The sequence below is a fragment of the Bos mutus genome, chromosome 20 (genome assembly GCF_027580195.1).
Source record: "Bos mutus isolate GX-2022 chromosome 20, NWIPB_WYAK_1.1, whole genome shotgun sequence".
Lineage (NCBI taxonomy): Eukaryota > Metazoa > Chordata > Mammalia > Artiodactyla > Bovidae > Bos > Bos mutus.
This window is the reverse complement of record NC_091636.1, coordinates 33,474,343-33,490,843: the sequence shown is the minus strand read 5'-3', so window position 1 is coordinate 33,490,843 and position 16,501 is coordinate 33,474,343. Positions and strand designations below refer to the sequence as shown.

The 16,501-nt window shown below is 43.2% G+C and overlaps 1 protein-coding gene and 1 non-coding gene across 2 annotated transcripts; both read right to left on the bottom strand.

The window, feature by feature from the left end:
• Positions 1 to 816: 816 nt before the first annotated feature.
• Positions 817 to 3,519, bottom strand: RPL37 (ribosomal protein L37). Its single transcript, XM_005889715.3, has 4 exons — positions 3,363 to 3,519; positions 2,617 to 2,752; positions 2,028 to 2,112; positions 817 to 934 (listed from the first exon to the last, which is right to left on the bottom strand). The coding sequence occupies exons 1-4, from the start codon at positions 3,363 to 3,365 to the stop codon at positions 865 to 867; spliced, it is 294 nt and encodes a 97-aa protein (XP_005889777.1). The 5' UTR covers positions 3,366 to 3,519; the 3' UTR covers positions 817 to 864.
• On the bottom strand, positions 1,017 to 1,097 carry LOC138984288 (small nucleolar RNA SNORD72). The gene has a single exon (XR_011461547.1). It is a non-coding gene; the product is annotated as a small nucleolar RNA SNORD72 (small nucleolar RNA).
• Positions 3,520 to 16,501: the final 12,982 nt, after the last annotated feature.

Genomic DNA, 16,501 nt, shown 5'->3' with positions numbered 1-16,501 from the left:
CTACAAGTTGGGACAGCACAGCTTGGCCACATTGCTATTTTATGCTAGTTACTCCAACACTTGTGATGTTTAATTAATGTTCTATTCTCTTACCAGTCCAACAAAGTTGGTATTGTCTTCACTTCAAAAAACTGGCAGAAACACCAGAAAGCAAGGCAGAAAAATTCAGAGCCCTGAAAAGTCAATGATCACCTAGGTGAGGATTAAAAAAATTCTACTAGCCTACAAGTGAGTTTATACTTGGCCTTCCTTTGCATTCTACTCAATACACTGCATTTGCACATGGCCCTACAAATGTTCTTATTGACTCATACCTAGTTGTTCACTTAGCTGACCACCTTAAAAAGCACACACAGCCTATGAGCTGGGCGCCAAGAGTTAATATCACCTGAGAATCTTAAAAAGAAAAACGTATAGCTGAATCACTTTGCTGTAAAAAACTAACGCAACATTGTAAATCAAATACAAAAACCCCACAAAACCACCTTTCCAAAATGGAATTCCTTCAACTCCTGTCCTTTGTGTTCTCACCAGAAATCCAAAGCCTATCATACAGGACGACAACCACTCCACAAAGACCACAGAGGTAACACAGTTCTCACAGTAGCACAGATGTTACTTCTTAATGTCATCTTTAAGGAATCTTAGAATTCCGCTTGTAAAGGCCCAATCCTATTAAGCAGTATCACAACCCAGTTTAAAAGGTAGTGTTCCAAAACAGCCACTTAACAAATAAACCTGATTTTTAGTTGTCACATTCACAAACCTATGTAAATCACTGATACAAGCCTATTAAAAATACCTTAGCACACCAGATAATTTTAAAAGCCAGAACATTTATTGTGCGACTAATCGTTGAAATCCTTAAGATGAACTGGATGCTGCAACAGCCGCTCGCTTGGGTTTAGGTGTTGTTCCTTCACGGAATCCATGCCTGCATTGTGTTTAAAACAAGAATGGTTACTTCAGCAATGTCAACGCATACATTTCAATCTTTGTTAAAATATATTTTCATGAGCTTATCTCAGTTAGATGATGAAATCAATATTGAATTCATAAGTTCAGACATTTATTTTTTAGAACATCACTGATAAGCTGTGGTATTTATTTCCCTCTGCTTCAAAATAGCCAAGGCAACATATTTGGTTGCAGTGATCAGTATTTCCCCACCACTTATGATTCCCAAGGTTTTGGGAAAACGGATTCTTAAAATATGGGTCAGAGATCCTACCTTCCTTTAGCTAAGGAAAAACATGATTAATGATAGACATTTTCTCAACTGCTTAACTACGGTTAATGTCTTAACTCACTTAACATCTACTTGAAATGTCTTTTGAGGAACACACAGGTTAAAATTGGCTTCAATTCATGCTCTTAACTCAAACTAGCAGACCACTGAACCCTATCCCATACTACTATATACTGGCCTTAAGTGCAAAGGTCACTCCAACACACAAATACATCTAAGTGTGTTGTGTTTACACCCCCCAAACTGTCTTGCGGTCTTGAAGATCTTGAATTGAGTGAAGGTCACAAATTCTGCTAAATATCCTACAATGCACAGGACAATCCCAGTCCCCAACAAATAATCACTTCAGTGGAGGCCTTACACCCCTCAACTGCTACCACTAAAAATGCAGTTTCTCTATAAGACTATGTTGGGGCTGAAATTAAAACTCTTAAGGCCTCTCTTTAAGTACAACAGTGTTCTACAGCAAGCAGACTTGCCCAAAGCCACAAAACTGAAGGCCTCAATTACATACTATCATCTTGACAAACTCTGGCAGGAAAATGAAATGGAGGTATGCGAATAAATGCCATTATTTTCTGGAGTCTACCTCAAACTACACTCCAGCCTATTCAGTGCCTACTACTGTTCACTGATTCCTAAGTTCGAGACTGATGTGAAGGTTATGGTGGCAGAAGAAAAAGGACCCTAGCAACACCTCATCCCACGAACCAGAGGAGTTGAGACGACTGTTATATAAGCCCATACACCCACCTATAACTGAAACATAAAACTGTACCTGAATCTGCGGTATACAATTTTTAGGTGCCTCATTCTACCAGTCCCGGTGGTATTTCGTCTTTTAGCTTTAGCACTCCAATTATCTGGGGAAAAAAAAAAATTCAGGTTAAGATCCAAATTGTTGTCCCTACATACCCAGGACACATTGTCTGTCAATATAATTAAAAATGCCTGCCTTGGCTTTAAACTCATTTTATCGGTATACTTATACTGTCCATGGAATTCTCCAGGTCAGAATACTGGAATGTGTAGCCTTTCTCTTCTCCAAGGATTCTTCCCAACCCAAGGATCGAACCCAGGTCTGCACTGCAAGCTCAGCATACCAGTTGAGCCACAAGGGAAGACCATACATGGAAAAAGAAATGGAAACCCACTACAGTATTTTTGCCTGGGACAGCCATTGGACAGAGACGCCTACTAAGCTAAAGATTATGGGGTTCCAAGAGTAGGACACAACTTAGCAACTAATCAACATAGTGGTATACAGATGTACAATTTTGCTAGGAAACAACATTCAAAGTCATGCCCCACCGATGTACATATGAAACGAGACTATTCTCAAAGTACGTTTATAAACATTAACTTACACTTTCTCTTTCGCTTGGCAGGGTAGCCACACTTGCCACAGGTCGACTTCTGAAGGTGGTAGGCCTTAGAGCCACAACGGCGGCACAGCGTGTGCGTCTTATTCCGACGCTTTCCAAACGATGACGTTCCCTTCGTCTGCAAGGAGATAAATGTTTAAGTCTAGTCATTTCCATACACATGCAAACATTTTCAGTTAAAGTAACTACTGATATAAACTAATGACAATCACAAAGGCTGACACTGTGCTAAATCAGTGAGCACTATTAGATTTCACGTCATCTAAAGCCCCGGCAAGATCTGCCATGTTTTGAAACTTGCTACATTATTAAAAAGGACAATGAAAAACGTAAAAGGCAAAAGAGGAGGAGGTAACGTGGTTTTCCTACCTACTCTTACTGCAAAATCTAAGAGCTCCTGCCCAGGGACCGTCGCCAACTATTCTTTTGCTTACAGAGCCAAATACCCGCAACCCATGCTCCTTCCATTAGTTCCCACTGGTGGGCAGGGCTGTGCGGGCTTTCCAAAAGTCAGAAGAAAGGGGCCTGGAGCAGCTGCAGCTCCACGACGGCAGGCTCAGCATCCCCACATCAGAATTATGAGCCATTCTCGTGCCTCTCGAAAGCTGCCTTCCCTACCCACCGGCTCCTCTTATCCGAAAGCTTCCAGGGCCCCCAAGGATCGCATGGGGCGCAGTTCAGGGGGTGAGGATGAAAGCCGATGACGAGAGCCCCTGGAAAACACTCACCATCTTGCTTCTGCCGCCGAGACCAAAGAGGCCGGAAGAGAAAGCACTTCCGCTATATTTCGCTCTGAAGCTTCCACCCAGGAAAGCACTTCCGGCGGGGCGCAGTGCACCGCTCTCAAGCGTCCGTCACCGCAGTGTGGGTGGTTTCGAGAGGAGGATCGCAGAGCTAGTTAGGGCCAATAGAGAGTTCAGCGGAGCGGAACTCACAACTTTCTGGGGAAGGGATTGGGCGTATACCTCCCGGATCCGCCTTTCCCTGCCTCAAACTTTTAGACCGGAACTCGACTACCTACCCTCCTGTTGTTTCCCTCCGGTCTTTACGAGTGTTCTGTCAGCGCTAAGGCCACATTGCAGATTCCGGTTTCCTAGGAGATGGGAAATGTGGGTAGAGAGGCTCCCCTGCTTGGGGTGCAGGCGCTAGCTCAGCCCTCCCGGCGTCTGTGTAGGGTTGGGGGTTGGGCTGGTGTACTTCTCCACGTTCCTCTGTACTCCGGCCTGAAGCTTTTGACTGACTGATCCTCACAGGCTCCGCGGTAAAGAATCTGCCTACCAGTGCAGGAGACGCGTGTTCCGTCCCTGGGTGGTGAAGCTCTCCTGGAGAATGAAGTGGCAACCCGCTCCCAGAAAATCCGAAGGACAGAGCAGCCTGGTGGGCTAGTCCATTGGATCGCAAAGAGTCGGTTGCGACTAAGCTACTGAGCACAGTCCTCACTTGCTAGGAGGACATAGCTGGGCTCAGAATATGAAGAGAAAGGCAGGAAATGCCTTTTTAAACTGTAGTAATAGGCATATGGCTTGATCTCCCATTTTACTATGCCAAGGAATCAGACGTGGAACTTGTTAACAAGTTTCCTAAACTCTAACATGAGGACATATGCTTTGACAGCTTTGGGTGGGGCCTGGATATGTGTAGTCCAAAACACTTTAAAGTGTTACTATTGGTGGTTCCCAGATCTTGTTGATACAAACAGTTAATTCAATTGCAACCTTCTTCCGAGGAAAGCCCCCACCCTTGCAAAAGGGTAAAATACCCAAACATTTAAGAGTTAGTAGGGAAAAACAATCCTAAATGCGTGCTGTCTAGAGGAAGCAATTAGTGACCTAACACTTGTGAAATATTGGCAAAAGTAATTAATTTCTAGGCTTCCCTGATAGCCCAACTGGTAAACAGTCCTGCAGTGCAGGAGACCCTGGTTGGATTCCTGGGTTGGGAAGATCCGCTGGAGAAGGGATAGGCTACTCTCTCAAGTATTCTTGGGCTTCCCTGGTGGCTCAGAGGGCAAAGAATCTACCCCCCAATGCGGGAGACCTGGGTTCTTTCCCTGGGTTGGAAAGATCCGCTGGAGGAGGGACTCCAGTATTCTTGCCTGGAGAATTCCCACGGACGGAGGAAGAAGCCTGGCGGGCTACAGTCTATGCAATCGCAAAGAGTGGGGCACGACTGAGCATCTTTCACACAGTTAAAAGAACAAGATGAGGTCTAGGAGTTAGAAGGTTAAATTTTTGACAGGTTAACAGTTGATAAGTTCGTAGTAAGCACTAAGCTCTTCTAGGAACTGGGAAGAGGAGAGTCACTGTTTTTATGGAAGTGGTAGGTGGGGAAAGGGGCGTTCAGGGGAAGATCCCTCCAGCAGGGAGAGAGTGAGAAGACCAACATTTGAGTTTTTGAAACAAACTGCAGTTCAGGTTAGACTTAACTGTTTGAGGTACTGTATTAGTTCCCTGTTGCCATTCTAACAATTTACTACAAACTTAATGGTTTAAGACAAAACATTTAACCAGCTAGTATAAAGTTTCAGTTATGCAACATGGAAGACATCAGTACAATATTATATAAAGCATCTGCCTACAATGCGGGAGACCTGGGTTCGATCCCTGGGTCGGGAAGATCCCCTGGAGAAGGAAATGGCAACCCATTCCAGTATTCATGCCTGGAAAATCCCATGGACCAAGGAACCTGGTGGGCTACAGTCCACAGGGTTGCAAAGAGTCGCACACGACTGAGCGACTTCACTTCACTTCATACTTAAGGACAACAATCAAACCACAAATTAGTCTTTAACCTACAGCCAATCAAGTAATTTCTTTCTTTGCTTCCACACTTTATAAAGTCCCCTGGCTCCTAGAATGCTACTAACCACTTCCAGTTTGGTGCTGCCCTTTTTGGGTAGATTTTTGCTCAAACTTAAGTTTTGGGTGCCTGTTTATCTTTTAATAATCCTTTGTGAGTGCTTTGGCTCCACCCATATTCTCATCTCAAGGTCAGCTGATTTGCAACCTTAGTTGTCCTTTGGTGTAAACTAGTATTTTCACAGGTTGTGGAGATTAGAACATAGTCATCTTTCGGGGAGAGCATTATTTTCCTTAGCACAGGTATTAAATGAGATCAGTTGAGACACACTGTTGAGCCCAAGTTAGTGTGCCAGAGGCATAGTGAGGCCAAAGGAACTGAAACTGGAGTTTAGAGCAGACAAAGGTTTTGCAAACACCAACCAAGGAGGTCAGCATAGCTCCTGCTCAGAAAACTGAACTGTCCGATGGTTTTCAGGGAAGAGGTTTTGTTATGTTTTGTTATGTTTTGGTTTTTAATTAATTTTTTGGCTGTTCCATGGGGCTTGTAGGATCTTAGTTTTTGGACCAGGATTGAATTGAACCTGGGCCTTCACCAGTGCAAGGACAGAGTCCCAGCCACTGGACCCTCGAGGAATTCCTTTAGGGAAGTCTTTAAAAACCAAGTAAGGGCTGTGGGGGCATGTGACTTCATTCTAGTTGGTGGTAAGGTAAAAGGGTGATGTTCCAAGAAACTTGTGCTCAGCCATCCTCCACCTGAGTGGAGGTGGGGGTTGGGGTGGCAGGGAAGGAGCTTAGTTCCTATCAGTTAAGTTCAGTTCAGTCATTCAGTCGTGTCCGACTCTTTCCAACCCCATGAATCGCAGCACGCCAAGCCTCCCTATCCATCACCGACTCCCGGAGTTCACCCAAACTCATGTCCATCGAGTCAGTGATGCCATCCAGCCATCTCATCCTCTGTCATCCCCTTCTCCTGCCCCCAGTCCCTCCCAGCATCAGGGTCTTTTCCAGTGAGTCAGCTCTTCACACGAGGTGGCCAAAGTGTTGGAGTTTCAGCTTCAGCATCAGTCCTTCCAATGAACACCCAGGACTGATCTCCTTTAGGATGGACTGGTTGGATCTCCTTGCAGTCCAAGGGACTCTCAAGAGTCTTCTCCAATACCACAGTTCAAAAGCATCAATTCTTCGGCACTCAGCTTTCTTCACAGTCCAACTTACATCCATACATGACCACTGGAAAAGCCATAGCCTTGACTAGACTGACCTTTGTCGGCAAAGTAATATCTCTGCTTTTTAATATGCTGTCTAGCTTGGTCATAACTTTCCTTCCAAGTAGTAAGCGTCTCTTAATTTCATGGCTGCAATCACCGTCTGCAGTGATTTTGGAGCCCAAAAAAATAAAGTCTGACACTGTTTCCACTGTTTCCCCATCTATTTCTCATGAAGTGATGGGACCAGATGCCATGATCTTCGTTTTCTGAATGTTGAGCTTTAAGCCAACTTTTTCACTCTCCTCTTTTACTTTCATCAAGAGGCTCTTTAGTTCCTCTTCACTTTCTGCCATAAGGGTGGTGTCATCTGCATATCTGAGGTTATTGATATTTCTGCTGGCAATCTTGATTCCAGCTTGTGCTTCTTCCAGCCCAGCGTTTCTCATGATGTACTCAGCATACAAGTTAAATAAACAGGGTGACAATATACAGCCTTGACGTCCTCCTTTTCCTATTTGGAATCAGTCTGTTCCATGTCCAGTTCTAATTGTTGCTTCCTGACCTGCATATAGGTTTCTGAAGAGGCAGATCAGGTGGTCTGGTATTCCCATTTCTTTCAGAATTTTCCAGTTTCTTGTGATCCACACAAAGGCTTTGGCATAGTCAATAAAGCAGAAATAGATGTTTTTCTGGAACTCTCTTGCTTTTTTGATAACCAAACTCAAAAATTTGTATCAGATTATTATGTATACCCATTGGGGAGGAACTGGAGAGTTCCTTTACTGCTGTACTGTTGTTTCCTAACTTCTTTTCTTTTAAAATATTTTTTTTAAATTATTTTTGGCTATGCTGGGTCTTCGTTGCTGTGCAGGCTCTTCTCCAGTTTTGGCTCGCAGAGACTACTCACTGGTTGCTGTGTGCAGGCTTCTTATTGCAGTGGCTTCTCGTTGCAGAGCACGGCACATAGACTTCAGTAGTTGCAGCTCTTGGGCTCTAGAGAACAGGCTCAATAGTTGTGGAGCATGGGCTTAGTTGCTCCTTGGCATATCGGATCTTCCAGGACCAGGGGAGATCTGTGTCTTCTGCACTGGCAGGCGGATTCTTTACCACTGAGCCACCAGGGAAGTCCCTTTACTGCCTTTCTTGTGTTTATGCCTTCCCTCACTTCCTTAACAAGTAACAGTTTGAACAGCTAACTGTTTCAATTGTCTGCCCTTTGGAACACAAGAAAGATCTTGAAGGCTGAAACCTTTTTCTTAAAAACAAGAGGGACGTGGATAGGCTTTTGTACCCGGGGGGCCCTACAGGGTCCTACTCAGTTTCAGAAATGGGACAGGTAGCAACCAGGGAGGAGTCGAACCGCGCAGCAGGCACTAGGTGACGGTCTCTTTTACCCCAGACATTCCCCAAATTGTCAGGGTGAAAAATTTCTCCTCTCCCTTTTTGGTATGCTTGAAATCACACCATTCTAACCCTGGTCAGGTAGGCCCTTGGCCCTATAGAGGTCTATCAAGCCAATTTAGTACCCCCAGATTTTTATCCAGATGCCAAGTTCAGGTCAGGAGTAGACTGACTTCTGAAACAGATGACCTCTGCTGTTACCTGGGTATTTGCCCTACGGCATTTTGCCTTTTAGTAGAGAGTGATAGAGACATCAGAAGTCTTGCATCTGTTGTTCTGATACAATTCAATTCTCTTAATTTGACCTGCTTTTTCCCCCTACAATAGGTGAAATTACTTTTGACTTTTATCTTTAAGAGTTCTTTGATGGCTCAGAAGGTAAAGAATCTGCCTGCAAAGCAGGAGACCTAGGTTTAATCCCTGGGTCGGGAAGATCCCCTGGAGAAGGAAATCGCAACCCACTCTAGTATTCTTGCCTGGAGAATTCCATGGACAGAGGAGCCAGGTGGGCTACAGTCCATGGGGTTGCAAAGAGGCAGACACAACTGAGCAACTAACTTCATCTTCAAAAAAAATCACATAACTTAAACTTCTAGCTGCAAACAAAAATTTTACTCCTGTTTCATTGTATTTAATTTGATGAATGTATTTTCAAATACGTCAAATACATACCCTTCCCCCAACTCACTTCCGTTCTCATTCTAAGCTTGTGCAGTGCACATTTCCTGTTACCAAGGAACTGAATTTAAACTGCCTTCCTTAAATAAATTTTACTGTGAAATATCCAACTTCAAAGAAACACTTTTTTTCCCATCATCTTTGAGAACTGGAGCAGGTTATTGTGGGAGAGGATGGTATTGGGGGACGAGTGAAGAGGAGATCCAGTTTGAGAAGCTGGTTATTAGAACACCTTACCAACCAACTTGAATAAAAAAGAAAAGGTGACAAATTTACTAAAATGGACAATCAGATTGTTAATATTTAGTAGGGTACATCTCTCGAAACCTATACTTTTGTGACACATTGTAAAACTCTTAACCTAAAGTTAATTTTTAATGTCATATAAGGCTTTTCTTATTCTTTTTCAACCTTAGGGTCCCTAAAATTTAATGATTCATTATCCTTGGTTTCTAATATTGAAACCGAGTGGAGCTCTGTGGGACTTCCAAGCATGGGATCTTTCTATCCCCTGTTTCTTGTAGGCAAGACTCCAGCCATTATTTTCCCTGAGTTCCAAAGGGCAGATTTGAACAATTCTAATCAAGGGCTTCTCTGGTGTCTCAGTTGGTAAAGAATCTGCCTACAATGCAGGAGACCTGGGTTCAATCCCTGAGTTGGAAAGATCCCCTGGAGAAGGAAATGGCAAGCCACTCCCACTTGCTTGCCTGGAAAATCAGATGGACAGAGGAGCCTGCTGGGCTACAGTCCATGGGTTCGAAAGGAGTAGAACACAACTTAGCTACTAAACCTCCACAATCAAAGGAGAGGCAGCCAAGAAACCACAGGAAGCAAGATTAAAGGGACCAGAGAAGCTCATCAAGATTAGGAGACTGACCATCTGAGATGAAATTAAGGTGGTGTAAACCCTACTTACACCCTACTCTTGTCAGAGACCCCACCTTTGAAACCCTCTCTTATAAAAACCCCTCATTAAGTTCTCTTGGGTAGAGACACACAGTTTTTTGATGCAGAAGTCCTCCTTTGCCTGGCAAAGTAATTCACCCAAAACTTTGTCTTGGGGATTTGAGGGATTTGAGTCAGCACTGGTGTCCAGAGAGGTGACACTTTCAGTAAAACTACATGCTCAGCATTAGTCCAAGTGTTTGGAAGGAAGAGCCAGTTCTGACTCCATGATAGATCTGTTTCTTTGATTTTAACCTTTGTCTTTTTGTTGCTTTTGTTATTATTGTTCAGTCACTCAATCGTGTCCAACTCTTTGTGACCCTATGGACTACAGCACACCAGGCCTCCCTGTCCTTCACCATCTCCCGGAGTTTGCTCAAACTCATGTCTATTGATTCAGTGATGCCATCCAACCATCTCATCCTCTGTCATCCCCTTCTCCATGCCTTCAATCTTTCCCAGCATCGGGGTCTTTTCCAGTGAGTCAGTTCTTTGCATCAGACGGCCAAAGTATTGGAGCTTCAGCTTCAGCATCAGTCCTTACAATAAATATTCAGGGTTGACTTCCTCTAGGATTGACTGGCTTGTTATTATAACTATACATAATGGTCTGCCTCAGGGAACCCTGCCCCTTGTTCAGCTCACAGGGAGATAATCTGACCCTGCTTACCTGTGAATGGCTGCAAGAATGAAGAGATGAACAGATCCCCTCCCTGAGGTTGGCCATTCAAGAGAATTCAAGATAAAGGATTTTTTACTTCCTCAACTCCTAACCGTCTCTGGTCTATAAAAGAACCTGGCATCCAGACTCCAACAAGATCGTTATTTTGAGACATTAGTCTGCCATCTTCTCTGTCAGCTGGCTTTCCAAATAAAGTTGTGTTCCTTGCCTCAACACTTCGTCTCTCAGATTCATTGGCCTGTCATGTGGCGAGCAGAGCAAGCTTGGACTCAGTAACACAAACATGGTATACTTTCAGTTATATGTTTAACTATTTATCTTTAATAATATAATAAACACCTATACACTCATCCCCAGATGATACCATATATCTAACTCCATAATTTCCCTGTCCCTCAATCCCATCCCATCCCCACCCAGCCGCCCCCAACTAAGGTAGCCATCCTTCTGAATTTCATTTCCTTCTCATTTCTTGTAATTATATCAATTCCAGGTCAGTTCAGTTGCTCAGTCATGTCCAACTCTTTGTGACCCCATGGACTGCAGCACACTGGGCTTCCCTGTCCATCACCAACTCCTGGAGCTTACTCAAACCCATGTTGATTGAGTTGGTGATGCCATCCAACCATCTCATCCTCTCTCATTCCCTTCTCCTCATGCCTTCAATCTTTCCCAGCATCAGGGTCTTTTCAAATGAGTCAGTACTTTGCATCAGATGGCCAAAGTATTGGAGTTTCAGCTTCAGCATCAGTCCTTCCAATGAATATTCAAGACTGATTTCCTTTAGGATGGACTGGTTGGATCTCCTTGCAGTCCAAGGGACTCTCAAGAGTCTTCTCAAATACCACAGTTCAAAAGCATCAAATTCTTCTGTGCTCAGCTTTCTTTATGGTCCAACTCTCACATCCACACATGACTACTGGAAAAACCATAGTTTTGACTAGACGGACCTTTGTTGTCAAACTAACGTCTCTTCTTTTTAATATGCTCTCTAGGTTGGTCATAGCTTTTCTTCCAAGGAGCAAGCGTCTTTTAATTTCATGGCTGCAGTCACCATCTGCAGTGATTTTGCTGCTGCTGCTGCTAAGTCGCTTCAGTCGTGTCCGACTCTGTGCGACCCCATAGACAGCAGCCCACCAGGCTCCCCCATCCCTGGGATTCTCCAGGCAAGAACACTGGAATGGGTTGCCATTTCCCTCTCCAATGCATGAAAGTGAAAAGTGAAAGTGAAGTTGCTCAGTCGTGTCCGACTCTTAGCAACCCCATAGACTGCAACCCACCAGGCTCCTCTGTCCATGAGACTTTCCAGGCAAGAGTACTGGTTTGGGGTGCAGTGATTTTGGAGCCCCCCAAATAAAGTCTGTCACTGTTTCCCTTGTTTCCCCATCTATTTGCCATGAAGTGATGGGACCGAATGCCATGATCTTAGTTTTCTGAATATTGAGTTTTAAGCCAACTTTTTCACTCTGCTCTTTCACTTTCATCAAGAGGCTTTTTAGTTCTTCACTTTCTGCCATAAGGGTGGTGTCATTTGCATATCTGAGGTTATTGATATTTCTCCCACTGATCTTGATCTCCAAGGAGCAAGTGTCTTTTAATTTCAAGGCTGCAGTCACCATCTGCAGTGATTTTGGAGCCCAAGAAAATAAAGTCTCTCACTGTTCCCATTGATGCCATGTGTATTCCTAAAATCTCTGTGTGTCTGTATTTCCATTATTTTGAGCCTTTTAGGAGAGTGCTATGCTGCATATAATATTTGGGGACTTAAAATTTCCCCTTAATGCTATTATTATTTACCTATACTGTGGGTCACTGAAATTCATTCTTTTTGAATGCTGTCTTTTACATTACGTGAAATACTACAGTTTGCTCATCCAGTATTCTGTTGATATTTATACTGTTTTAAGGTTCTTGTGAACTATAACCGAAAATAAAAACCAACCAGATAACTTTTTAGAAAATTAAATTCTGTTGATAACAAAAAAGTGTTAAATAGAAATGTTTAGTGTAGAAGTTTGAATACTGCTGTTATATCACCAGGAGGCAGGAGACAGATAGGCCCCAGGCTAGGCATTTACAACTGGCCTCCTGTTTACATATCTCTGGGCAGGAAAAAAGTGGGCTTCAGGCTAGACACTTGCAGCTAGCCTCCTGTTTGCATTTCCTGAAACAGGAAGGTTAGTTACTTACAGCCATCCTCCTGTGTGCCCTCCAAAAATGAAAGTAACAACAGATTCAGGGCAAGCAGTCAGGCTTTGTGTCCAGTGGACACCTTAAGATAACAATCATGGCAGCGACAGAGAAGGGCTAAACCTTGCTTAAGCAAAGAATCAGGAAGTCATATATTTCCCATCCTTGGGGCAAGGGAGACATTTCATGTGGCCAGAAAGGCTCCTTGGGGGTCAAAAAGGAGGGGATGCCAGCCCATAATATGTGATGCAAACATGATCCCATAGGCCTCTGGACTGGAATCCATCTTGGAAACAAGTTGCACATGCATGTCTGAGAGGGTCCAAGGGTGGGTAAGGGGTGGAAAAAGAAAAAGAACAATTGGCCAAGGGTGAAAAAAAGACCTGGAAGAAATGGCCTACATAAATGACTTAACTGCATCTTTATGAGCTCCTCCTCACTAGTGGGGAAGCTCACAACCTTTCTCTCCAGGTATATCTCTTCCTTGCTTCTGTCTTAACAAACTGTTTATCTGTGTGCTCTCCCATATGTTGTTGTGCTATGTATGTCTCTAATAATAAACTTTGTACCTGCATTTATAGTTTTTGCCTGCATGAGAAATGCTTTTTCACTGGGGCAAAAGCCAGGGAAAAATAGCTTCTAGCCTCTAGTCCTTGCTGGTCTGGTGGCTAGGAATCCTGATTTTCATCCAGGCTACCCAGGTTCAATTCCTGGGCGGGGAATTACAATCTCATTTTATACCACCACTCACTGCTGCCTCTCTGAGATCAACCAGAAATAACAGAGGTACATTTGTGTTATCTCTTTCCTGGCTGTCTTAAATATAATGTGTATCTATATATACAAACAGTATACATACACTATACATATTAACTTTTTAAACAAAAAGGGGATCTATAACTTGCTATTTTCCTTAATAATATATCATTTCTATCACTACTTGTCAATATGTGTAGATTTACTTCATCCTTTTTAACTTCATTTTGATATTCCATTGGAACTGAGCAAAACTCAGCTTGGCCCATCCCATCCCAATCACCAAGGCCCCTCCATGTCTCCTGCCTCTTGTTTATAGGAAAACTGAAGTCTTCCAGGCTTCCCTGAGTCACAAAGGAGCAAACTCAAGCCATTAATGATTAGGACAGCAGAGTCACAGACTCAGTGTCTGATGCACATTCCTGAGTTGTTTTACAGATACTATAACTGCCACCAGTAGGAAAAAGCCATCTGCATGATGAGCTGACTGTAGCCATAACATAAACTGTTCTATCTTGAGCAATACTGAACCTATGGCCAGTACAATTCCAAGAACTGGCCTTAAGAGAATGGGATTAACTCTATGGCTCATAATGAGGTAGAAATTGTTAGGCAGTCAGTATAGAGTCAGAGCCTTGGTTCTTTTTAAAATTTCAGTTTTAATTCTCTCACATAAGCATTTTTCTCTGTTAGCCCAAAGCTGTATTTACTGCTCCAGTTTCTAGGCATTCCAAGGAATGCCTCCCTCATCCGGAGGGTCATAAAACATTCAGACCCAGGACAAGACAATCGTTAACTGCTGTCCAGTTTATCAAGGAGAAAAACTGCAGGTGGACCATTAGCTCCTAAACATACATCTGGTCTCTAAGTAATGGTCTGGGGTCTTGAGAAAGGGTCAAGAGATGGTGTCACAATGTCTAGAGAAACTGGAAACCAAAAAAAAAAAAAAAAAAAACCATAAAAATGGCAAATTGGACACTGTAACATTTAAACTGATTGGTCAGAAATTACATGCTTTTGGCCCAGAGCCAACCAAAAACAAACAGATCAATTCTAATAAATATATAAAAACTGCTGTTATTCCTGTCTTTGGGGTCTCTTCACCCCTTCTCAGTGTCTATGCTGAAGGCTTTGTATCTCTGTCCTTTAAAATAAACTTTGCCTGCATGAGTGTTTGCCAGTTTGTGAATTCCACTGTTTGTCTCTGTGAACAGAATTCGGTTCCCCGTTTCAATAATAATCTATATCTTGGTGGACATGAAATAATTGTAGGATGAAGTAAATCTACACATATTGACGAGTAGTGATATCCATGATATATTATTATGGAAAACAGCAAGTTATAGATCCCAGTTTTGTTTAAAATGTTAATATGTATAGTGTATGTATGTAATATGTATATGTAGATATACATTATATTTAAAAGAAAAATAATTGTAGCTTGTTCTGTCTGCATATGTAAGTGGGCAACTAAAACTGTAGGCAAAGAGATGCTACTAACCCATCTGACATCTTCCACTCTAAAAATACAGCACCCTCTGTCAGTATCAAGAAGTTACAAAAGACAGCCTTTGGCCCATAATCCCATAGAAACAGAATTGATAGGGACAGAGTTAATCCCACTAGAGGACTGTATGTAAAGAAACAAGTATGGGAGACCTCCATAAGTTAATGATCACTTAAGAAAACAGGTCAGCTTAACCACAAACCCAAGTGGATTGCTTAGCAACAAAATCATGCAGAAGCATGGGTCATGCCCTAAAACAATAAAACAATGCTGTTCTGCCCAGTGACGGCATATTCTCTACTTGCATGAAGAACAATAATTTATGAAAAGGTGACATTTCAAAGTAAAGACCCTCATTGTACTGAGACCCAAAATAATATTTTCATAGTGTCATGACAGTTCTGGTTTGACCATGTAGGGACAAGAAAACTGCCCAACCTAGAGGAGTTGATGATGGAAGCATGATGTCTACTCAAAAATGAGGAGGAAATTGGTCTTTTCCCCTTCCCCACTTTTCCTTTGATTATAAAACTATAGGATTTCCCTGGTGGTATAGTGGATAAGAATCCACCTACCAATGCAGGGGACATGGGTTCAATCCCTTGTCTGGAAAGATTCCACATACCTTGGAGCAACTAAGTCCATATGCCACAGCTACTGAGTCCCCACTCTAGAGCCTGTGAGCCGCAGCTACTAAACCAGTGTGCTTAGAGCCTGTGCTCTGCAACAAGAGAAGCCACCACAATGAGAAGCCCATGCACAACAACTAGGGAGTTGCCCCTCGTTCCTGCAACTAGAGAAAACCCAATGCAGCAACAGAGACCCAAAGATAAACAAATAAATAAAACTATAGCCCACTAAGTCCTCAGAGCATGCAACCGCTGTCCTTTCCACTTGTAAGCCTCACAGGCATCCTTACCTAATAAGTCACTTGTTACCTATCACTTTGGTTCTCTCTGAATTCTTTCTCCGCTGGGGCACCAAGGACTCCAGTACCGGAGCTCGTCGGAGCCCTCCAAAATGGTACCAAACAGTTTCAGAATGATGTTCTGACAAGTGGAGATGTGTAAGCACCTTTTGGCAGGAAAGGGCTCTTTTTAGGAAAGAGCTCTCTGCAGGAGACCCCTTTTGCCTTGTCACTAGCCTTAAACCTGGCACCCCATGCTCTACATGTCTCTGGCCCTAGCATGCCTTTCAAATCCTGATCACCCCATACCTTGCCTAATCTATTGGTTCTTTCCATTCATCAAAGATGTTGAAATGAAGAATAAGTAGTTAACAGATGACCAGATCTCTTCGCTAGCTTCCTCTTTAGTATAACCTTGCAAATACACTGTGTGAACAAGATAGCCTCTAAAGAAAAATCTAAGAAGTTGACTGGTCTGCCCACACGTCTGCACACAGAGGGAGATGGCTGCAACTCTGACGCCCTATTTCAATGGTTAACTGAGATTACTTCCCCTTTTCCTTATAAAAATTTCGTGGCCAACCAGAATCCTCTGAGCTGTTTTTGGGAGGACACTGAGTCCACCATCTCCCCAGATTGCTGGCATTCTGATTAAAACAACTTTCCTTTCTATCATATTTGTCTCTCCAACATTTGTCTCTCCAGTGCTCCCCTGGTGGCTCAGCTGGTAAAGAATCCTCCTTCAATGCTGGAGACCTGGGTTCAATCCCTGGGTTGAGAAGATACCCTGGA

Excerpts from the sequence above, each read along its gene's own strand:
- RPL37 (XM_005889715.3), bottom strand. Across the intron at positions 2,113-2,616 it reads TGCCAAGCGAAAGAGAAAGT|ATAATTGGAGTGCTAAAGCT; the intron begins GTAAGTTAATGT and ends TTTTTTCCCCAG. Across the intron at positions 935-2,027 it reads ATTGTATACCGCAGATTCAG|GCATGGATTCCGTGAAGGAA; the intron begins GTACAGTTTTAT and ends AACACAATGCAG.